A 24,854-nucleotide genomic window follows, 5' to 3' on the forward strand; every position below is an offset into this window, starting at 1 on the left:
CTTTATATCCTCAGTATTGGATTAGAAGTTTCAAGCCTCATTCAAATTTTATTTTTAAAAATCACTAAGGTAACAGAGTTTCTAGACTTTTAGTGGTAATGCTGCTGCTGCTGCTGCTAAGTCGCTTCAGTCGTGTCCGACTCTGTGCAACCCCATAGACGGCAGCCCACCAGGCTCCCCTGTCCCTGGGATTCTCCAGGCAGGAACACTGGAGTGGGTTGCCATTTCCTTCGCCAATGCATGAAAGTGAAAAGTGAAAGGGAAGTCCCCCAGTCGTGTCCGACTCTTGGCAACCCCATGGACTGCAGCCTCCCAGGCTCCTCCGTGGGATTTTCCAGGCAAGAGTGCTGGAGTGGGGTGCCATCGCCTTCTCTGTTAGTGATAATACTAGATGCCAAAATACATGGAACTGTACCAGAGTTTTGAGTGAATATAAATTAGAGCTCTAGCACTGTGGAAATGCTCTTGACACAGAACAAGAAGATAAACCTTGTAGGGGGCATGGAAAGGGAATTCATGGCCACCGTGTACCCAGCATCTGCTGTGACCTCACAGGGCCTCACACACTTGATCTCATTAATCCTCAAGCCTGCCCCTTAGGTACCCATTATTATTCCCACTCTATAGGTGAGTAAATGGAAGATCAGTAAACAAAAAGAGATTTTCCCAATATCACAGGAGTACTAGGAAGAAGGGCAGACATGGAACCTAGAGTCCTCTGCCAACGGATCCATTTTCATTCTCACCGTCACGAAGACAAAAAGCCACACAAACCAGAGTGAGAATTTCTCTAAACAGAAAACTGTTAACAGTGAAACTGCCCATGAGTTAATCCTGTAACTAAACTCACTATTGTGTATTTAATATATGTTATTTCTATATTTATATTTAATTGTCATAAAATTTATATAACATCCAAGTGACCATTTCACCACCTGAAGGGTGCAGTTCCTTAATGTTAGCATATCCGCACCATTATGTAACCAGTCCACAAAATGTTTCATCCTCCAAAACTGAAACTCTGTACTACACCCACTAAACAAGCCCCCTTCCCCCAGCCCCGACACTGCTCCTTTCTGTTTCTATGAATTTGACGGCTCTAGATAACTCATAAAAAGGGACTGTGCAGGATTTGCCATCTTGTGACTGGCTTATTTCACTTAGAATTATATCCTCAAGGTTCATCCAGATAATTTCATATGTAAGAACTTCCTTTCTTTTTAAAGGCTAAATAGCATTTACTGCATGTCTTTACCACATTTGCTTACCGATTCATCCCTCCTTGGAGACCTGCGTTGCTTCCATCTTTTGGGTATTATGAATAATGCATCTAGGAACTTGGTGTACTAAGCTCACAATATATTCACAAATAATGTGCTAACAGATATCATAACAAAATGTCATCCTTGTGGATGACACTGAATCTTTCTGTGTGTGAATAACAAACCAGTGGGGTGAATTACCAAAGTATCTTAGCAAGCTGTGAATTATGCACAAAAGTGGTCAGATACATTTTAATAAATGCCCAATGGAAAGAAAACTTTGGGGGTAAAAAAAAAAATCTACTCTATCTTTTAGAATGAAGTTACTATAAATAACTAAATTATTTAGGGAAAAAACTACACCTCAAAGTACTCCAACCTCATTTTATATATGAAGAAAGTAAAGTGAAAGTTAACTGCTCAGTCATGGTGTCTGACTCTTTGCGACCCAATGGACTGTAGCCTACCAGGCTCCTCTGTCCATGGGATTTCTCAGGCAAGAATACAAGAGGGGGCTTTCCATTTCCTCTTCCAGAGGATCTTCCCATCCCAAGGATCAAACCCATGTCTCCTACATTGGCAGGCGGATTCTTTATCGCTGTGCCACCTGGGAAAATCAAATCTTTACTTACCACCCAGGAAAGAACTTCACACTTCAGGAAGTTATTCAGAAGAGGGCATTCTGTTTCACATAATTGTCTCTAGAATAAATGCTTTTTTCCTGTCCACCTAACACTCTTTTACCAAGTCGCCCTTATGTGCTAAGTTCTTTTTCTCCCTACACTCTCATGGTTTGTCCTTCACTTTCTGCTTTAATGCATTTTCAAAATTCTATATTAAGACAATCTACTTCATGGGGTATTTCAAGGATTAAATGAAAGAATCCATGTAAAGCCTTTAACCCTGCCCAGGGCTGCCATGTAATAAACATTTAATAAACCACAGTTACTGATGTAAACGAATCACCAGGCAAAGCTCTGCACACTCAGGGCTTCACTGCGCTTACATCTCCAACCCAACTTCTCTCTTGGGCTCTGATTCAAAATCTTCCTGCCTACAAGAGACAGCTTCCCTCGGATGTCCAGAATTAAACCACTCAGCCCTGCTCTAGACCATCCCTTCACCCCATACACCCCCGTTCAGGAAATGGCAGCACTGTCTGCCCAGGATCTCAGGTTAAAACTGGGAACCACTCCAGTGCCCTCCTCCATCTTCACACCTGACATTCACTCCACAGCTCTCCTGCTGCACAGTCACTATCTGAGCTCATTCCCAGAAACAGGGAGGCTAAGCAGACTGCCTGCCTCATCTGGGGGTGATCAACAATGAAGGAGGTCACATACCCCTTATCTGCACGTAGAGCACAGATAACTGGGAACAGTCCTGGCAGGTCCAGAAGCCAAAATCAGGGGCAACAATGCTGTCATTCTGGGAAGATGACAGGTTATGTTACTCAGATCAGACCTTCACGTAAACACATCTAGATAAACTTTTTAAAAAATACATAGAGGTGAGAAATAATAGCATAATATGGATAGAGATACAAGGATGAGATACTTCTTTTGAAAGTCTAGCCTCTTAGATAAGAAGAATGAGAGAAAATAAGGTAAAAAGAAAAGAACCAGAGATGATGACTCCAGTGACAGAGACTGGGAGCAGAACAGATTGGGGGGTGAGTTTATTTTTTAGAAATGTCAGTTCAATTCAGTTCAGTTGCTCATTTGTGTCTGACTCTTTGTGACCCCATGGACTGCAGCACACCAGGCCTCCCTGTCCATCACCAACTCCCGGAGCTTGTTCAAACTCATATACCATCTTGTCCTCTGTCGCCCCCTTCTCCTCCTGCCTTCAAGCTTTCCCAGCATCAGGGTCTTTTCTAATGAGTCAGTTCTTTACATCAGGTTGCCAAAGTATTGGAGCTTCAGCTTCAGCACCAGTCTTTCCAATGAATATTCAGGACTGATTTCTTTTAGAGATGCAGATATTTCTAGTAAAATACCAAGCTCCATTGCTAGCACTCAGCTTCCTACTAAAACCTAAATAGGTGTGCTGCATGTTTTAAACTATCTTAAAAGCACCAAATTTCTGGCAGCACGGGAGTCACCAGGAGCAATCTAGGAGCACGTAAGAAATTGGGGGGGTCAGAGGTGGGAGAAGCACACTGGCCGTACTCAGCAGACTGGGGCTCTGACTCAGCCTCACACAATGCAAGGGACACGGATGTCATGGCCCAGGGTCTCCCCGTGGAGGAATCGGGAAGACCCCCTGTTGAGAGGCCTGAGGGGGCACACCCTCATGGTGAGGATGAACCAGAACTAAACCTGGCCTCATCCACACGCCTAGGAGACCATGGAAACAAAGAAAATCCTTGAGTAGCTGTAAAGCACAAGCCAGTTTTCATGTGAATTTTCAGTCGAAATTCCCATTACACGGGTGCTCTATAAAGACTAAAGCAATCCAGGATAACGCCTCTGTGAATGAAGGCCCCTGCATTCAGAGAACCGGCAATGCTTTAGGAAGAGTGATGAGCAGCACACAGTCAGAAACAGCCAAGTACTTAAGGAAATAAAGCAGTAAGAGGAAGAATCAGCGATGGTGGCAGGAGGGGGGTGGGGGCTGATATTAGAAATAGAGCCTTTTAATATGAGAATGTCAGACACAGATTATGAAGCCACTGTGAATCTCTATTCTGGGAACAATAGGAGGGTGTGTGTTGGGAAACACAGCTTAGGATAGAGAGACAATGAGACCTAGGAGTGGCAGGTAAACAAAGCCCTCACAAAGCGCACGGTGGGGGTGGGGGGGGGGGGCAGTGCTCCAACAATGTCTAAGCCAAAGGGCTGGCAGCGGCAACGTTTCTTTGTTTTTTTACAAAATGTAAGTTTTGACTCTTTGGGAAGGGAAGAACTCAAAATAGTGAGAAGCACACTAGAAAGAGACTCAATATCCTACCAGTGTAAAATAGCTCGTGGGAACCTGTTATAAACACAGGGAGCTCCACCTGGTGTTCTGTGATGACCCAGAGGGTGGGCTGGGCTGGGGAGGGAGAGAGGCCCGTGGAGGAGGAGACATATGCATACACACAGCTGACCCACGCTGTAGGACAGCAGAAACTAACAGCACGGTAAAGCAATTATCCTCCAGTAAAATAAAATTTTAAAAAATGTTAAAGAACCAAAAAGAAAAGGGGACTCTTGAATACGCCCCCTCTGCTTCAGCCCCACTTCAGCGGCCTCAGTGGTCTGACCTATTTCTCTAGCCGCTGCATGACCCTGTCATGGACTGGGTGGCTTAAACCACAGAGCGCTGTGCTCTCACAAGGCCGCAGGCAGGAAGTCGGCCGTCCTCCTCCTAAGACCACCCTCCCCGGGTTTTCACGTGGCTATGCTTTGCATGTGTCTGCATCCCAACGTCCTCTTCTTTCAGGAGAGCAGTCATGCTGGATTAAGGCCCACTCCAGCGATGTTATCTGAGCTCGGTTCTCTCTTTACAGATGATTTCCATATACAGTCGCTTTCTGAGGTACCGGGGCTCAGGGCCTCAATATACAAATTTGGGGGGAATGCGACTCAGCCCACCACCGCCTCCATACTTCCCCCTCACCTCTAACCACCTGTAGACTCTTGTCTGATTTCTCTAAGTTGCAAACCATTCAACTAATCAAAATTCTTAACGGCTCCTCATTGCCTAAAAGAAATAAAGTAGAACCCCTTAGAATGGAGTATGGTTGTGACACAAAGATGGAACCAGAGTGAACCCTCACTCCCGCCCCACAGCAAAAAAAGCTGCACTCTAAGCCCAAATGAGGCCTTGCACACACAGCTCCAAGTCGAGTATTCTGAAAACTGCCTCCCTCCAAATCAAAACCTGGAACCCCTGCAGAAAACAAAATAAATTTCTTCTCTGCTGCTCTCTGCCCCTCCAGGCTTGCTTGCCCCTGGGTATCACTAGCCATTTAAACTAATTTACACTCTGGCGTAACTCAGCAGCCTGGCACCCAAGCATACAGTCTCAATTTGCTTTTTGTACTATTAGCATGAATTGATGCTTTTGAATTGTGGTGTTGGAGAAGACCCTTGAGAGTCTCTTGGACTGCAAGGAGATCCAACCAGTCCATCCTAAAGGAAATTAACCCTGAGTATTCACTGGAAGGACTGATGCTGAAGCTGAAGCTCCAGTGCTCTGCCCATCTGATGCGAAGAACAGACTCATTGGAAAAGACCCTGATGCTGGGAAGAATTGAGGGTGGGAGAAGGGTTCGACAGAGGATGAGATGGCAGGATGGCATCACTGACTCGATGGACATGAGTTTGAGCAAGCTCTGGGAGATAGTGAAAGACAGGGAAGCCTGCATGCTACAGTCCATGGGGTGGCAAAGAGTTAGACACAACTAAGCGACTGAACAGCAACGACTATTAGCATGAGCTCCCTCTAGCAGGAGGGCTGTCCTGCAAGCAGCTCAATCATCCTCCAACCTAAGAGGTTTCTAACCTCCCTCTATGAGTAAGCTCAAGCATCTTTTGTTCTCTGAGGCTTCCTGAATGACCCCCTCCCCTGCCAACAACCATTCTTCCAACACACACACACACACACACTACTATCCCCACCACCCTGTTACTACCAGCACCTCTTCTGTATATTGAATGCCATTAAAAATGATCCCTAAGCTGGAGATCAGACACTGGGACAGTTCTGTGTACCCTCAAACCTCACACAGCCAACATTCCATAACTATGTACTGAAGGAAAGCTGGAAAGGGGCAAGAAGCAGGCACCTAAGGAGGGGAAAGCTTTATCTGTTGTGATTTAGGGAGGTAAACAGAGACCCCGTGAAGACTGCACTGGTGGGCCACGCACACTCCCTCCCCTTGCTTCCTAGTCTCCCATCTGTCTTCTCCTTGCCCTGCCTCTAAGTGACCCCACACGCACCTGCCGCAGTAATGGTCCCAAATAATGGCTGCAACCATGACTGACGTGCCACTTCCATGGTTTGGAAACTTTATTAAACACCGAAGAAGTTCAAAGCTACACCTTCCACTACTGCCCTTCCTCCACTCCTGTGATTGAATGTATTTTTCATTTGCCCCAAATGCAGAGTGTTTCCCTTTTATGGGATTCTTCCCATGATGCATTTTCCTCTGGAATCATACCTAGATTCCCAGTTGGTGCAGACAGCTTTCAAGGTCCCCCAAGCTGTAAGCTAGTCCCCACATGTTGTTCTCTTCTACTCATCAACTTCCACCGGACATCACAGTCATTTGGTCCAGGTGTTTACATAACGCATAGGACCTACTTCCCGTCTGAGATTATAAACTTCTCGAAAATAATGACCTTCTTACTCAATTCTCCTTCTCCTCACAGCAAACTGTAAATGTCTATTCAATATCTTCAGAGAGGACTTAAAATGCTTTAAATTACTGTTATCAACATTCACCCAATAAAAGAAGAACATCTCAAAGTGTCATTTCAACAATAAGGTATAATAACTAGCCCTCTGGTTCAGTTGCACTGCTTTCACTGAAAACATAATAGTCAGGACTGTGTTAAGAATAAAAATTCAAACACTGTGTCAGCTTAAAGAAACACAGTAGGATTAGAAATGCTTCCATCTTATTAAATATTCATTCTTTCTGGAAACATTTGTAGGATTTCAGGAAAATAGGAGGAAGAAGTAGCAAGTCCTATGTTAAATAAATATGCTATTTACTTATTTAAATGAGCAACTATGTTTCTTAAAAGATAGCAGGGACATAACTTGAGAATTGTGGTGTCACAAGCTAATGGAACCCAAAATAATCTCATCTGGGGACATATGCTAACGTCACTGAGCTTTGCCTCAGAGACAAGTATGGAATCCCTGGCTGCTTCTCAGATGTAAAATGGTAGGTGCATCCACTTTCAACAGTAGCATCCAGTTTGTAAAGAGAAATAAATGTACTCTCTCCGTTAGTGGAATGGATCAGGTAGATGATCTAAAATTTTCTGAAGTCTTGGGGTCTTTCTACATCAAGAAGAAAATTATCCTATACACAGGCATGCCCCTTCGGTACACTATTCTGGAAATGCCAGTGTTGGTATTAATAGCATACAGGATTTCACGTAGCCTGGCAAGAAATGGGACAAATATGGTCTTAAGAGGTAATTTGCCAAAATGAAACTGTTAAGTCCCTTAAGTATTCCGCTAGTTAAACAGCACACAGAAACGCCCACAGAATTCATGCTCAGACACCATCCTCACCAGCCCCACTAAGCCCAGCAGGTATGACGCATGTGGCTATTTACAGAGTTATTAAATGTGAATTCTGCATCTAATATCTTCGTCCTTAGAAAGCTTTCTCTATCAATCTTCTATGGAACATGGGTCTTTCTCTCTAGGCAGATTATGAAGACTTTTTTTTTTTAATGTAAGTGGGTTAAATAGCTGAAGTCAGGGAAAATGTTCTCACATTGAGATTTATTGGGTAGTGAATAATCTCTCCAGGGAAGTAACAGAAGCCCCATCAGCTACGTTATTTAATTAAAACTATTGTGGAGTAAGGAGAAGATATGGTGCCTGGGGGAATAATTTCGCATTGATCCCTGAAGGATGGACTTGATAAACTTTAAAATTCTTAACGGTTTCAAAAATCTTAACTGTCTCCAGAAATGTGCCTGAAGGAACAGAAGAACCATCCTGCTTGTGACCTCCCCTCCCTACAAAAACTAAATGAAAACAAAATCCAAAGGCAGAGCTTAGAGACCAAGTGACTTTTCTGTCTACACTAAACCAGCTCCCTGCCCCAGCATCAGCTCAAAGAGACAGTGGGTTGCAGAGTCCCAAGCCTCTGGCCCTAACAGCTTGACCTTTCCCCTTGCTTCAGTTATTTATTTTCATTTCTCTGCTTTTAAACATCTGAAATCCAGCATTTTTATCTAATAAAATGCAAAAGTATCATTTTATACTCAGTCAGTACTATCAGGATGCCTGTCCCTATAAGGTTTCTTTGAAGGTCCCTGACACCACCTCTAATCCTATGAGAAGCTTCTGAGCAAAGGTGCAGTGAACACACCTTCTCACCCTTTGATGGGAGGAATTTTTTTTTTTTTTTTAAAGAATCTAAAGCTGAGATGGTGCAGGGGAGGGTCTCAGCGTGTGTGGGTTGAGGAGGTTCCAGTTAACCCAGGGGTAGTGGAGGAGGTGGCTCTTACACTTGAAGCCACAGTCCCCACCCTGCACTCACACCTGCACGCCAGCAGCACCCACTCAGCAGAGGAAGTGTGTTCCAGAGGCTGCGGTTGGCAGCCGTCTGAGCGCTGGGGAGAGAAGGACTGTGGTCACAAGCGACAGAAGAGGTGTGAGCTGGAGGAGGGAAACCCAGAGAGCTATGTGTCTGTACGGCACTAAGGCGATTTCCGAGGGCCGCGGGCAAGCTGGAGCGCATCTTCTGGCGGTCGGGCCAAAGCCACCCAACCCCGGGAAAGGAGAACAGCTGTTCAAGGAAGGAGAGGGCTTGCGAAGTCAACAAAAAAGCCCGCAGGCAAGCAGCGCAGCCAGTAGCCTCTCCTGCTCTGGACGGCCTGGGTGCATCTTCCCACAAGCCTGCAGTGACCATTCTCTCCCGGGATGCAGACGCCCAGCGGAGTGGGAGGGACTGAGTGACCCCACAGGGCTCGCAGGCAACACCCCGGAGAGAGGTCTGTGCCCTGGGATGGATGAACAGAAAAAAACTACTCTCATTAAAACCGAGGAAGAGGACGGGATGCCTCTCAACAGACATGAGTGTGAGCAAACTCCGGGAGATGGTGAAGGACAGGGAGGCCTCGCGTGCTGCCGTTCATGGGGTCGCACAGTCGGACACAGCTGAGCAACTGGAGAACAACAAAATTGAACTTCACCAGCCACTCAATTGTTGAGTTTAATTTTGTATACAAATCCAGTATAGCCTTGTTTCAGAGTCGTTTTTATGTCTCCCTTTTTGATTTTTGATTACAGAGCTCTACCCCAAAGGCCGAGAGTTGAATCTCATGGTGAATCTCAAGCATCTCCTCTGGGTTTAGCAACTAGAGAGAGAGTCAATAGAAGCAAGCATAGCCCGCATACTGGCGACTGTTCCACTTTTCAGGCTCCCGTTAATTTCACCCTTGAGAAGTGCAGTGACCGTGAACTTGCTCTCCACACTTCTTAAGATGCTCTTTATCGTCTATCTGCTATTTTATTTCATTAAGGAGTGAGATTTCTCAGCCTTTAAAATATTTTTGCTTTCCTCAGCTGGCTATTTCTTATTGACACTATTTAATATCTTTTTCCCTTCCTTAAATGAAAAACTACTGAAATGTAACATTTTAGAGAACCCATTTTTCTTCTCATATATGTGTACAACACACAGCTGTATAGATGAGGAAACATTCATGACTTACTTCTGAGCTTGTAAGAATGGACCTTAAGAGAGTTTGGTATTTATTAATATCATTTATTATTATCTATTAGTAATAATTTGTTAATTCTTTCAATAGTAAATATGAAACAATTTCTTATTTTTCTACCTCACTTAAACAAACAAACAAAAAAACCCAACTTCAAAGCAAGAGCGATGCATCTGATGGGCAAAACTGAAAGAATCCAGCAGGGATGAGACTTGCTGGTGTGTCCTGGTGACACTTGTAATGGGAGAGTAAGAAAGACCCTTTCCCGTGGCCTCTTAGTCCCATCTGGAATTACCACTGATAGACAAAGAAGCCTTTTAGACTAAGTCTCCTCCTCCATCTCTTGTCACTAATATATATAAGGTAGTGTCAGTTTCTCTGTTTTCTTCCTTTCTTCTGAATTTGGGATAGATAACACACCAGCTGAAATGAGAGTATGAAAATATCTTGAGATAGATTGTAAAGTATAATTTCCAAATACATCTGGATTCCTATGCCTCTTGAAGCATTAAGTCAACAACACGCTGAAATAAACCAAGCCATGAATTGTAAACCAGAATAACCTGCATCTTCCCGACCCAGGGATCAAACCTGGGTCTCCTGCGTTGCAGGCCTTTACTGTCTGAGCCACCAGGGAAGCCCACGCCTAGGTGTTGTCTTGCAAAGTGGGTTAAAGCAGAGCCAAAGTTGTCTACTTTTTAGATAATAGTTGAAGTGATTCTCCTGAATGCTACTATCTCCTTATCCAAATATTCAAATTTACCTCCATCAGGGTGAACTTCAAATTCCCCATTTCCAGGAAATTTATCCTGAATTTCCCAGTTGAAAGTAAATAGCACTTACTCTTCGCTTTAAATTATAATTTGCAATACACAACTTCTATCTCCCCTAATACTCTGTGTATGGTTTAGAGCTAAGATCATGTCTCTCTGGTTTCCCAGGCACAGACATTATCTTGAATAGAGCAGGCTCTCAATAAAGCCGTGATGAGTGAATTAGTGGATGAGTGATGTCAGTCCCACGAATCAGCCCAGCCAGGTCTACCTGCCAGATCTGGGCCACTTGCCCATTTCCAGCTTTAAACAAAATTTAAATCCTGATACCCCAGCTTTAGAAAAACCAACTGGCAAGACAAGAGCAAATATTGACATTGATGGGCGTAGCGATAAGACCCATCTAAGGCCAAGCATGGACGACATACAGGGAGTCTCATTCCACCCAGGAAAGAACAAAACCAGAAAGGAGACAGTGAGGAACACCCTCACTGTCCGAGTTGAGATGGGAGGAGGCAGGGCTGGAGTGCCGAAGAAGACAGGGTAAGGCGCCTGAGCGATGCAGCGACACAGGGCACCTCTGCTGTGGACACAGCAGCTTCCACACCAAGAGCCCCCGTCCTGCTCTCGAGTGTCCCCCTCCCCACCCCCAGCCCTCTCCAGTCTTTAACACGAATGCTCCCCACCAGCTTCAGTGAGACCCTCCTCTGATGCAATGGTCTCAGCTTCCTCCCACCCACAAGAACTTGATTGGTTAAGCACTGTCTTCACATGCGCTGGGTGATCATCCAAATGTCTTCAGTCCTCAACTTTCTTTGGGTTTTCTCTTCCATAATCCCAACCCATTAACTGGTCAAAGGCTACTTTTCAACTCAATGTATTTGAAACCATTTGCAGTTACTTCCTCTCTTCCAAGACAAGCCATCTCCTAAGTTCCCATCTTTTTAAGTGGAACCATCATTTTTCAGCCCTTGGATCATAAAACTTTGGATCGTTTTCCCTCTTCTGGACCTCCAGCCCAAATCAGAATGAAGATTTCACCCTTAATTTAGATAATTATCTGCAAACTGCTCAAAATTGCAAGTGCATTCTTCTTCACTGTTTTTTTTATTATTATTATTATTAGAAATTCAATAGATTTGAGAGGAATTTCATAAAACATTTTTAAGACAGATGGGAAATAAAGCTCCTAAATAAGAAAAACACCTGACTGGGAACTCTGAAGACCCTTGTGTCTCTCCCTGACTCCATCTCTTTCCAGCCTGTGCCTCGGAACCTGCTTTCCTCAGTTTCAGCACACATGAGCATCTCTAAGTAACATATCACTTAGTTCTGCATGTTTCTAAACTATAAAAGAAAGGAATTGTACCCTATGCGTTCTCTGGAAACCCTTGCTTTTTTCCTTTCACATGGTGTTCCCCAAATTCATCCTGGTCGGGGCGCACCATGATCAGTCATTCATTTGTAGGCTGTCACAGCAACCTGCTGCATAAACCTTCTCAGGCATTTCTCCAATCCCCCGAATACACAGTGGGGTGGAATGATTAGGTCTTAGGAATCGGGTCCTTTAACTAAAGTAAAGTGAAGTCACTCAGTTGTGTCCAACTCTTTGTGACCCCATGGACTGTAGCCTACCAGGCTCTGAGAAGCCTCTCAGTCCGTGGAATTTTCCAGGTAAGAGCACTGGAATGGGTTGCCATTTCCTTCTCCAGGGGATCTTCCCAACCCAGGGATCGAACCCAGGTCTCCCGCACTGCAGGCAGACGCTTTACCGTCTGAGCCACCGGGGAAGCCTTCTTTAACTAAAGCAGTATCGTTTTCCAAATAAATGTGATGGCTAATTTAGGGTATTAATTTGGAGAGTGGTTTTGGTTAAGTTGTTGTTCAGTTGCCAAGTTGTATCCAACTCTTTGTGACCCCACAGACTGCAGCACTCCAGGCCTCCCTTTCCTTCACCATCTCCCGGAGTTTGCCCAAGTTTATGTCCATTGAATCAGCGATGCCATCCAACCATCTCCATCCTCTGTTACCCTCTTCTGCTTTGCCCTCAATCTTTCCCGGCATCAGGGTCTTTTCCAATGAGTCAGTTCTGGTTAAGATTAGCATTTAAACTGGTGACTGCTGAGCAAGAAGATTGGTCTCCCTAATGTGTGTGGGCCTCATCCAATCACTTGAAGTTCTGAATACAAGAAAAAGCCCACCCCGCTCCCGCCTTCAGCAGGCTGCTTTCCGCCAGCATCTGCAGCATCACCGGGTCCTCCTGGGCCTCCCTCTGCTGGCCCGCCCTGCGCTATCCAAAGTCACATGACACACGGTATCGACTCTGTTTCTCTGAACAGCCCTGAGTATTACCATCGCCAGTAACACAACAGATCCACAACAGATTGCACTCCTACCACCTGTGGACAAGCGTTCCAACTCATAAAATACTATTAATATTTGCTCACCTGCCCTTCAACTCTTCCCCTTCTATAAGGCTGCAGTGAGTTTAACCTAGGTGACGAGGAAAAAAACTGTAGTATTATGTGTCTCCCTCTGAAAACATTCAGAGACTTCCAGCGGTCTACACCACAGAGTCAAGTTCAAACTCCATCAGGCACAGCGACATTGGGATATCCAATCTTTCCAGGCTCTTCTCTGACTTTCTGCTGCCCTGTGGGCTTTGGCTCCTTTTGTTAAACATAGAATCTACTGTATAAAACCTTACCTGGTCCCACAGAGAACCTCTGCTGTGAGTGCAGAGGGTCTCACCGTCACAGTTCCTTCCGTGATCTCAAGGCAGCCTCTCAGGCAGTGAAGGGCCCCGAATGAAGCTCAGATGTGACCTGGAGCTCTGCCCTCCAGTCACACCATCGAGTCTCCATCTGCCTGAATCAGACTTCCCCACGCCCTTCTCCTGGCCATCAGCACCCCCACTTTTTTCCCTCCATTTTCTCTCTTCCCCTCCCCCAGGCTATGCTAAAAAATTCCTTGTAAAAATGTATTATGTATTAAATAAGCTACAAGGATATATTGTACAACACAGGGAGTATTAGTTGCTCAGTCATGTTTGACTCTTTATGACCCCATGGACTGTAGCCTGCCAGGCTCCTCTGTCCATGGAATTTTCCAGGCAAGAATACTGAGCGGGTAGACATTCCCTTCTCCAGAGGATATTCCTGACTCGGATCAAACTGGGTCTCCTGGATTGCAGTCAGATTCTTTCTGAGCCACCAGGGGAATATTGCCAATATTTTTTAATGACCATAAAGGAGGTATAACTTTTAAAAACTGTGAATCACTACACTGTACACCTGTGACTTATATTGTATGTATATGTGTGTGTTAGTCCCCCAGTTGTGTTCCAACTCTCTGTGAACCCATGGACCCAGCAGGCTCCTCTGTCCATGGGATTCTCCAGGCAAGAATACTGGAGTGGGTTACCATTCCCATCTCCAGGGGATCTTCCCGACTCAGGGGTTGAACCCGGGTCTCCAGGGTTACAGGCAGATTCTTTACCGTCTGAGCCACCGTGGAAGCCCAGCTGATATCATACTGTACAGCAATCATATCATAATTTTTTAAAAGATCCTTCCAAGTCCTCCCGGTCCAGCAGGACCTGTTCCTCCTGAGCCTCCTTTTTGACACCCACTCTGCCGGCATTTGGCTCTCCTTCTTCTCATTCTTTGAAAATATCAGCTGGTCTCATCCTGGTGTTGCAACTTGGCAACCTTGAATTGGCTAATGACCCTTTGGTTTCCTCAGCTGTATTTGGACTTCCCAGGAGGCACAGTGGTAAAGAACCTACCTCCCCATGCATGAGATGCGAGTTCAGTCTCTGGGTTGGGAAGATCCCCTGGAGAAGGAAATGACAACCCACTCCAGTATTCTTGACAGGAAAATCCCATGGACAGAGGAGCCTGGCAGGCTACAGTTTGTGGGATAGCCAAGAGTCGGACGTGACTGAGCAACTGAGCACACACATAACAGTAATACGTTATCTCTGCCCCCCACCTTGTTTCATGAGCATTAAACCAGAGGACAAGTATCTACCTCATGCACACCTGGCGTGAGTCAGAGTTAGCTAACCTGGTCAGAGTTAGCTGGTGGAGTATTTGGGGTGCATGACACATTTGGGGGGACATTTCCATCAGTGTAACTACTTTCACCCTGACTAGTGAAGCCAGAGACACGTGGGTTACACAGTCATTTTCTCCACAACCCCACTTCCTCCACAAACTCTTCCATGAAAGGGCTGCCTTTGAATTGTCCCCTCTCAAGATGCCTTAGTATATTTTTCCATGAGGCACTGAAATAAGTGTAGCCATTCGTGCCGTTAAATGCTCTAAATCAGTTACTGATTAAGAAATGCCTGCTCTGACAGGAAAGCACATTCTCACATAATTTTGCACTAACAGTATCATTTATCCAGAATGAGATGTTCAACGTGCTCTTCCACTCTGTGCTGAAAACTCAAGGAGAAGGACCACGGGGACGAGCAACGACGGGTGTCCCCTCAGCCCCCACCTGCTCGCGTGTCCCCTGAGCCGGCACTTCCTGTCCTCTACCTGCAACTCGATCCAGGGGACACAAAGCCTGAGAACTTGGGCAGATCACTAGACCTCACTTCCCTTCGGTGCCCTTACCCACAAACCTAAGTTACATCTGCATCCAAGTGGGAAGGAGGGGCGGTTAAACGAGAAGACCTCAGTAAGGTTGACCGAGCTCCTCACACACTGTCAACTTTCAGTAAAGAAGAGAAATCTGTATGTTTAGAGCACACGTGGCTCAATTCTTTCATCTTTTTGAAGATCTTACAATCTGTTGTACACCTGATGATCTCTGGATTCTGAGTCCAATCTTTCACTGTTAAATAGATCAACTACCCCTCTATGTTATACAAGCAGGTGATGTTTGTAGACCCCGACATGTACTAAAGCACACATGGGACTTCCCTGGTAGTCCCCTGGTTAAGAGTCCCTCTGCCAAGGTAGGGGACATAGGTTCGACCCCAGGTGAGGGAAGATTCCACGTGCCATGGAGCAATGACTGAAGCCTGCAGGCCCAGCACCAGGGCTCCACAACAAGAGAAGCCACTGCGATGAGAAGCTACACACCGCAACTAGAGAGGAGCCCCTGCTCACTGCAACTAGAGAAAGCCCACGCATGGCAAGGAAGACCCAGCACAGCCAAAAATAAATAAGGAAATAAGTTCTAAAAATAAAGCACGCATGGAAGAGTTCAAGAATATTTAAGATTCATTTTGAAATATAGCTACTATATTTTATAAATTCACTATCATTCTTAGCTTAAAAGAAAAAATGAAACCCTCCAAATCTCAAAAGTGAATGAAATACTCTCACCGGCTGGTTAATGCAATCTATCCTTTAAAAATACAAATGATCAAAAACAACAGCAAAATATATTTAAGAATACCATTATCAGAATTCCGGCAACAAGGAGAGTTGACCTTTCTCTGACTGGTGAGTGACTGACAATCTCACCACAGTTTCTGAAAGAGTCCCTTACAGCAGAGATCTCCCTTTTCTTCAAAATAGCAACAGGGAGAAGTAAATCTGGATGAGAGAAATGGGAAAATATTGCTGAAGTCATTCATATATGATGCTAAAAATCCTACCTTGGGGTGGCAGCCGTAATTTAGTTCTCAATAATTTAGTACTACCCTCTATCCTTAAACCTTCAGAAGAGGTCAAGCTACATGTTTTTCTTCCAAATAAAAATTGTATATATTTAGGGCCTATACCACAAAATGATATGTAGAATAATTGCTACAGTCAGGTTAATTCACATATCTTCTCCCCACACAGTTACATTTTGCTGTTGTTGTTGAGAAGAGCACCCAAAATCTACTCACTTAGCAAACCTCCAGTGTTCAAGAGGATGATATTAACTATGGTCTTTACACTGTACATTGGGTCTCTAGACTGATTCCATCTATGTAACTTCAACTTTGTACTCTGACCAACATATTATCTCCCCAACTTCCCACCTCCCCCACTAGTAACCAGTGCTCTGTTTTCTTTTTTTAAAGAAAAGCCTTTCTCACTCACAGTGGTTATTTTAAGACAATTGAGTATAGACATGTCAGTTCGAGAGACAGAAAAACACAAACTTTATACAAAGCACTTTTTTTTTCATATAAAGAAGACAGTGCTAATAAATCTTATTGAATCAAGACCTTGAAAGAAGCAGAATAGTCCATACAGATCTCAAATACACCCATGAAAAATATATTACCTTGCTGCTGCTTCATAACACAGTACTTTCATGTTTGCACTTCACTGGAGTACAGCTGGTTCATCGTGTTGGGTCAGTTTCAGATGCACCTGTTTTCAGTTGACTGCTCTTTGACAGAGATCAGAATACCTGATTTGGAACCCAAACTACAAAATCTCGCTGCCCGAGGCAGGGTGGGGAAGCATATCGGTTTCTGGCCCAGGTGGTTCAGGCCGTGTGTCCGAGAGCTCACCCCAAGACCCTTGACATCCCCTGCTCCACCTGCATGGTTCATCAGAGTGGACAAGACACTGAAGATGTGCAAACAGTTTTTAACAGCTTTCACCAGCAGATGAGAGCCTGAGTGATGAATGAGGTATTTAATAAGTGAGTATTTAAGGAGAGATTTTGCTCATTGACACTCTGTAAGGCTTATTCATATGCACCGAATTGTTCTTGAGCTTAGCTACACCTGAAGAGAAAGGGAAAACTAACACATGGAAGTTTGTCTCACCTCCTGACCATTAGATATTCCTATATATGACTGTAAGTTGTTAGTTTATAATACGGAGTCCTTAAAAAGAGAGCACTGTATCAGGTGCTATAGGATGTGCTCTGCTGGAAGTCTGTTTGGGATATAACTTGAGAGACACCAGACAGGAAACACACAGTCCCGAACTTTTGCCTTCCCGAGTCTATCTAAAAATGTCATTGTTAGTCATTTTGCATCAAAAGCACAGGCCTACCCTGGTGGTCCAGTGGTAAAGAATCCCCCTGCCGATGCAGGGGACACAGGTTTGAGCCCTGGTCTGGGAAGAACCTGCGTGCCACGGGACAACCAGGCCTGTTCATCGCAATGACTGAACCAGCGTGCCAGGGTCCACGAGCCATAGCAAGAGAAGCCGCCGCAAGGAGGACCCTGTGCCCCACACCGAGAGAGCAGCCCCTGCTCACCACAACTAGAGAACGCCCACGCAGCCATGAAGATCAGCACAGCCAGAACTAACAGAAGAAAAACTTCTTAAACTTTTAAAAAATAAAGTAAAAGCACAAGCAATAATAATACCTACCAATAATAATAATTCCCCGGCTATGGAGGACCGAGTTCTTTACATATCTGATCCCTAAACCATTCAACAAAGAGAATGGAGCTCTTAATTTGCTGTTTAGGAACCTGAGATTCAGAGAGACTGAGCAGCTAATTCAAAGTTATAAAGGAAGTAAAGGCTTTAAAACCGAGTTTTTCCAAATATAATACCCCATCCATGTGGGTATTCCTCGCAGGACTCACTCGCTCACTAAGCACTAAACCACAGTCACTGGCAGACATGGCAGGAAACACTTAAAGAGCTCATTTGATTCTTCCTGAAATGACAGCTTGCAACTTATAAAGCATCCTCTCTAGTGAAACTTGGGTGAAGAGAAAACGAGAGCCAGGGCTTGAACCCTGCCCAGGACTCACTAATAAACCCAGATTTGCTGTCACAGAAAGGACTGAATGCACAGAGCTGAAGCACCTGGAGTCTCGCAATAGGAAATGGGAATACCACACAGCGGGTGACTGGCCCCGGAACCCAAACACTGTCCACAGCAGCTTCATTGAGGTTCAACTTCTCATCAAGACAAGGTAAAGCCTGTGCTTTCTCCCATGACATTTGAATTCACGAGATGATAGCACATTAAGAAAAATGGAATTGATTCACAGTGTTATTTCTTTGAAACAACAATATAGAATCTAGAAATGCAACTGGGAAATGACACAAAAATAGGATAAGGCGTTTCAGTTTCTACACGGTCTTCGTAGAACGAAGTATCAGAAGTGGGCGAAAAGGTAAACGAAAACGTACTTACCTGGTGGGACCACCCGTATCACCTTCTGCCAGCTTCCGTGTGGGAAGGTATGCAGGAAGCAGGAATAGAAGCCCACGTCCGCCTCAGAGGCATTGCGGAAGGACAGGGTCATGTCGTTAGAGGTCATGGTGTGATTTGAGAAGTAGACCCTATCAACGTAGGCCTCTCTTATGATCCCATGGAATGCAGGGTTGAAAATGGCCATGGACTCTCTCTCCGTCTTAATCTTGAACCACTCCGTCTGGGTTATACTGTCCGCTAATGGATACACACATGCTAGGGTCATATTCCTAGCAAGTTTAACAGTCGTGTCCCAAAAAATCTCTTCACATGGCGCTGAAAGACATGTCATCAGGTGAGTTCAATTAGACTGAAACACCAGAGAGATATCAGAAACTTATTCTAGACCTAAGAAGATAGTCTTATGAATATTTATAAGTACATTGGAATCAGGGTAAAGGCTGACAGTTTCTATCTTAGCCTAAAAAGGTTTCCGCCGCTGATTATTGGCATTGGCAACTTGTAGTTTTTCTGAACAAGTGAGAAGTTATCTAGACCAACCCAGAGCGTCATAAATTCTGAACGTGTCACAGTATAAGACTTGAAAAAGGAGTAAATTCTTTAAATGAAGACATTATCGTTACCTGTGTACACATAAAGAATTGCCAAGAGGAGGGGGAGGCGATCCATCTCTGGAAGCCGTCGGGGAGGCCAGTCTCTAGAAGGACAATTTATAATGTCATCTGCAGAGCCCTGCCACCAGGCACTGCTTCCTTCCTCTTAGATCCTATCAGCAGCGTCTTCTTTATCTGAAGTGTGAACACAGGAAAAAAGATCTGAGCTTCAAAGTCAGGCTCGCTCGTGCGTAAGGATGGGTAGATTCGAATTACTTCTCTCTCGGGGAAATGGCTTATTTTCAAGCTTTTGTTTTCTACAAAAAACTCGTTCATCAAACAAATGAGTGCATGCTTAGTGCCCGGCTCCGCTCTAGGTGATGAGGAAGGACCAATAAATTAAAAAAAAAAAAATCCTTGCCATCATGCACCTTACCTTCTAGTGGGAGGAGACAGAAAATGAAATAAGGAAGTACGGGGTGTGGTGAGGTGGTGAGTGTATGAAGGAAAACAAAGCAGGGCAGTGGATGGAGAAGAGGTGGTAGTGATCCCCCTGGAAGGAGGGCCGGGGAGTCTGCACTGAGAACAAGAGGCGGGAGGAGAGTCTGCCGGGGTGTGGGGAGGGGCCTGAACTCCACCAGCGTGAGCAGCCCACGATCACGGCCAACCCGTCACCTCTGCCTCTTTGCTGACCTCAGGCACTTGCTTTGGGGGTAAATTAAGGGACTGCGGAAGGCCCTCCAGAGTGTGGCTCCGCTCATATACAAATCCACCATTGTTTTTTTTTAACTTAACTTTTTATTTTGAAATAATTGTAAAGTCACAGGAATTCTCCGGAGAAGGCAATGGCAACCCACTCCAGTACTCTTGCCTGGAAACTCCCATGGACAGAGGAGCCTGGTGGGCTGCAGCCCATGGGGTCTCAAAGAGTCGGACACGACTGAGCGACTTCACTTTCACTTTTCACTTTCATGCATTGGAGAAGGAAATGGCAACCCACTCCAGTGTTCTTGCCTGGAGAATTCCAGGGACGGAGGAGCCTGGTGGGCTGCCGTCTACGGGGTCGCACAGAGTCGGACACGACTGAAGCGACTTAGCAGCAGCAGCAGCACAGGAATTTTCAGAAAAAGTACAGAGAGGGTCTGTGTACCTTTCACCCAATTTCTCCTGATGCTCCCTCTTACATAATCCTAGTAGGTGAATCATTGCTCTCCTCCTTTCTTGTAAAACAATAATCAGTTTCCTGAGAAGTTGCTGGGAACATACTACCATGTCAGCGGGAAAATATATTATTGCCTCTGTAACAAGAGACAATGAGGAAGAATGCACCTGACCCCCTGATGAAAGGGTCGAAATAAAAGGTGGGTGAAAAATGGAGAAAATGGGGAGCAGGAACCATTAAAGGCACCTTTGCCTGATGCTGACTCTGAGCCTACGTGATTCCAATTCAAAGTCCGCCAGTATGTGTCTCCTCCTTCACATCAGTAACTAATGTAGGAACTTCAAGTGTGATATCAGAAATGTAATGACAGGGTTTCCCTGGTGGCTCAGGGGTAAAGAATTCATCTGCCAATGCAGGAGACACAGGTTCAATCCCTGGTCTGGGAAAATCCCACGTGCAGCATGGCAACTAGGCCCATGCGCCACCACTACTGAGCCTGTGCTCTGGAGCCGGGAGCCCAACTACTGAAGCCCGAGCGCCCAGAGTCCGTGATCTGCAACCAGAGAAGCCACCACGGTGAGCAGCCTGCACAGGGCACCCTGCCCGCAGCACCTAAAGGAAGTCCCGGCACAGCAGTGAAGACCCAGCACAGCCAAACATAATTATAAAAAAAAGGTAATGATAATCAGAACAAAACTCTGACATGTCCATATAATACCACGCAGTGGTTCCTTATGTCTACAGAGCACTCTTTTCCAAAACCTTTCCCCTCTGTCTTCTGTGCCTATGACTGTTTTGTGACCTAGTCTGATGAGGCAACTGTCATCTTTGTTTTATAAGTAATTTGATGAAACAATTTGACAAAAATTTTACTGAGCCCTGATTAGGTCTCAGGGACCCTGATTAGGTCCTGGAGATACAAGAATGGTCTCTGCCTTCCAGTCATGTATAACACATCGCACCAGACAGATACAAGGAGCAATATATGATAACAAAACTAAATCATTTCTATTCAAGTTGTTTGACAGAGTTTTATGACATCCCAAAGAGGAACAAATTCATTCTATCAGATTCGGGGAAGATTTCATAGGAAAGCTGCACCTGTTTCTGGGCTTTTCCACCTGAATGAGGCTTTCCAAGTAGAATGGGAAGAGGGGGAAATGCCCTGGTAGTCCAGTGGTTAGCACTGGATGCTTTCACCGATGGGGCCCGGGTTCAATCCCTGGTCGGGAACTAAGATTTCACAAGCACAGCCAAAGTAAAACGTGAATGATATCATTTAAAAAGACAGAAAGAAATGGAAAGAGGAGATAAAAGTGCATAACACAGGGCATTTTCAGGAAATGATGTGACTACAGCCTAGAGGGGTGGGAAGGGACACAAATGAAGTTGGGTCTGGATCCAAAGGGTCTTAAATGACATCCAGAGAGGAATTCAGACTTGGCAGCTGTTTTACCACCGTTGTTCCAGCACCAAGCATGATTCCTGGGACATGTATTGATGGCACAAAGAATCCCAGCTCCGGAAGGAAATGTAAAAAATCACTGCAGCTGAAGCCATTGAGGGCAGATGGAGACAGAAAATGACAAGAGATTAGACTGTGCAGAAAGACAGGATGAGGCTGTTTGCCCTCGAAGACCTTCTGATATGATTCTAGAAACAAGTGGAAGCTGTTGGAGGCACTTCAGACACTAGAGTTACATGGTCTGCTTTAAATTCTTAGAAAGAGAGCTGAGCATCACCCATCTTCCTCTCCCGACTCCTAACAAAAACCTGTTCTAGTTTGGGCATTGTTTTCTCCCACACCACCAGGATATCATGAGTGATCGGAACCATTCCACTGAGAACTATGACAGATTTGGGGGCTGGAGGTGGAGAAGGCAAGTGGGGCCTGAGTAGAACCAAGAAAAATCAAGGAAATGATCTACATTTCACATCAGAAAGACAGAAAGACCCTCAGTGAACCTCCTCATCCAGGGAGTGAGGACTAGGGAATGCAGGAGGCTGACCGGGAAAGGGGTGTGCATGAACAAAAACTGGTAGTAACCCCTTCATTCCCAAGGCATCCGAGGCCAACTTACTAACAGGTGAAGAGAGCAGAGGGCACTTGCATTCTGAAGCGTCTACACTCAAGGGGCCTAGAGGTCACAGATGTGAATTAAAGGTGCAGAAAGACATGGGGCTGGAGATAAGGTTCAGCTACGACACCTTTGCTAAGGATGCGCCCTATTGATCAACATCCAGCTGAAGACAAACAGAAACTGTGCAGGATCTATTTTTTGCTGTGCGGGCAGCCTTTTTTTTTTTTTTTTTTTTTTTTTTGCATGATTTATGAAGGGATTTGGGCTTGAGGATTTTTCCTAATAGAGCCGTCTGTGTAAAAAAGAGCCCATTCTCGAGGATGGCATTCATCAAGACATTCCTTGACTTCTCTACTGTTGACCGCATCTCCACAAACTGCAGAAGTGTGACTTCAATGCACAGGGCTGATGCCTGCCAGGTGTCCTGGGCTGGGCGCCCCTCCCTTGGCCGTCCTCACAGACCCTCCCCACCTCCTTAGCTGCACTGCTCTGCTCTCTGTGAGGCGTTCTGCTTTTCCAAGTGCCGGTGAGACTGGGAGGATCCTGCTCTCTCCTTGGTTCCCCAAGTCCACCCTCCAGGGCTCCTGCCGAGACTCTTGGTGCATCTGGGAGCCCATCCCTGCTCTTACCTCCTCCTCCCCAGCCTGGACAATGACCCGCATACCCAGGAGCCGAGGGCCGTGGAACAGAAAGTCTAGGCTAAGCCCTGAGAACAAGGCAGCAAGGCGGGCGGGTCAGGCCCACGCGAGCTCTGTCCTCTCCCCCGTGTCCAGAGGCAGAGCTGACAGGGCCTGTGGCTGGGGGTCCTAGCTGCTCAGAGGCTCCTGCTCACAGCCTCTTGGGGGAGCAGCAGGGTCCAGGGGCTGCTCCTGCCTCACTGAGTCTCCTTAAAAGAACCTCTCCCACCAGCGCCTTGTGGCCAGTCACAGACCTCCCCCTGGGACAGGTTCTGCTGCCTGTGAGGGGCCATGGAAACTCACTTCCGTTCCAGGCAGAGACTTTGCTTTGGGATCCTCCAGAACAAGCCAGCCCCACTGTCCCATCTCTGGAGAGAGCTCAGTGGGAACTCAGACATGCCTGTTCGGCTGTTTCCTGCCATATGAGGAGCAGTATCGGACAGCATGCAGCCTCCAGAGCCCAAAGTGTTGACTCTCCTGCCCTTCGCAGAAGTTCGCCAGCCCTTGCCTAGGGTTATTTACACCTGGAGATCAAACCTTTATGACTAAGTTATCCTCGCTCAGGCTTTCTTGATGGCAGGTAGGTTAAGCCAGAGGCCTTCCCTGGTAGCTCAGCTGATAAGGAATCCACCTGCAAAGCAGGACACTGGGGTTTGATCCCTGAGTGAGGAAGATCCCCTGGACAAGGGAAGAGCAACCCACCCCCGCATTCTTGCCTTGGAGGATGCCCCTGGACAGAGGAGCCTGGTGGGCTATAGTCCATAGGGTCGCAAAGAGCTGGACATGACTTAGTTACAAAACCACCATCACCAGGAAGAGCTGGATGTGACTTAGTAACAAAACCACCATCACCAGCTTAAGCCAGGCAGCCCAACACTGGTAAAAAGGCCCAGTTTTCTTATTCTCAAGATCCAAACTATCAGACCTTCCCAGGAACAGACAGAAAAAGGATTCTGAGCGACACCCTTTCACTAAACTATGCCCATCATTAAACTTACATGCTTGTGGAAATGGTTGTCCTGGAGTCAGTCACGGCTCTTCCCCGCAGCAACTTGCCTGTTTTCCCCGCTGGTCATCCTTCTGGATCCACAGCCCCCCTCTCCCTGATCAGTATTAAGTTTGAAAGTGTGAGTTTGACCACATCCAACCTTCATCTAGAAGGTTACCACCAACCTGGAGACGTGAGGGCTCGGCTCTTTCTGAGTCCTCTTCCCGGTGTGCGTCTCCGGTAAGGACTTCCTGTTTATCGGGACCTCCTGGCCTCACTCCCTCTCGGTCAAGGCCATCTCCCCACCTTGCTCCATTCCCTAGGGGTGCGTCTTGGGGGCAGCTGGGGCTTGGTTTGTCCCAGAGCCTCCTGGTCCCACGCCCCCTCCACACCAGGGCTCCCTCAGGTCGGAGCTGAAGTTAAATCACTGATATTTCACCTGGGAGGATTCAAACCAATCAACAAGCAGCCCTGCTTCTCTCTGGGAGCATCTCTGCTGTTTCAGCCACTCAGACTCATTCCCAAGTCAGATATACTTTGGTCCCTTCTCTTTCCCCCTGGTAAGCTTCTACAGTTTGAGAGGATGCACTTTCACTGTCAGTGTTCTAACTCTGAACTGAAACTACACGCACAAAAAGAAAAAACCTGAAATTGGTTACTTTGCCTTTTCTTCCCCATTCGTTTTCCTGCCAATCAAAGCACTTCAGAGGCAGAAGTCTCTGAGGCCCAGGAAGCTTATCTCTGCCCAGATCTGAGCACTGCCTCCCAGATACCCTTCTCGGTTTTGTTTTCTGCCTCTCCAACTCTCTGACACAGAAAGTGCACGGG

The 24,854-nt window shown here is 45.9% G+C and overlaps 1 protein-coding gene across 1 annotated transcript in view; it reads right to left on the minus strand.

Moving 5' to 3' along the window:
- CD226 (CD226 molecule) overlaps positions 1-24,615 on the minus strand; it is a 90,823-nt gene extending 66,208 nt beyond the window's left edge. Inside the window, exons 1-3 of the mRNA XM_040264346.1 lie at positions 24,037-24,615; positions 19,149-19,313; positions 18,505-18,840 (exon numbers count right to left, since the gene is read on the minus strand). Of these exons, the coding sequence (XP_040120280.1) occupies positions 18,505-18,840; positions 19,149-19,194 (382 nt within the window). The 5' untranslated portion in view covers positions 19,195-19,313; positions 24,037-24,615. The remainder of the gene's footprint in view (positions 1-18,504; positions 18,841-19,148; positions 19,314-24,036) is intronic.
- Between the last annotated feature and the right edge of the window lie 239 nt (positions 24,616-24,854).

Source organism: Oryx dammah, unplaced genomic scaffold (assembly GCF_014754425.2).
Source record: "Oryx dammah isolate SB20612 unplaced genomic scaffold, SCBI_Odam_1.1 HiC_scaffold_22, whole genome shotgun sequence".
In the NCBI taxonomy this organism is placed as follows: Eukaryota; Metazoa; Chordata; class Mammalia; order Artiodactyla; family Bovidae; genus Oryx; species Oryx dammah.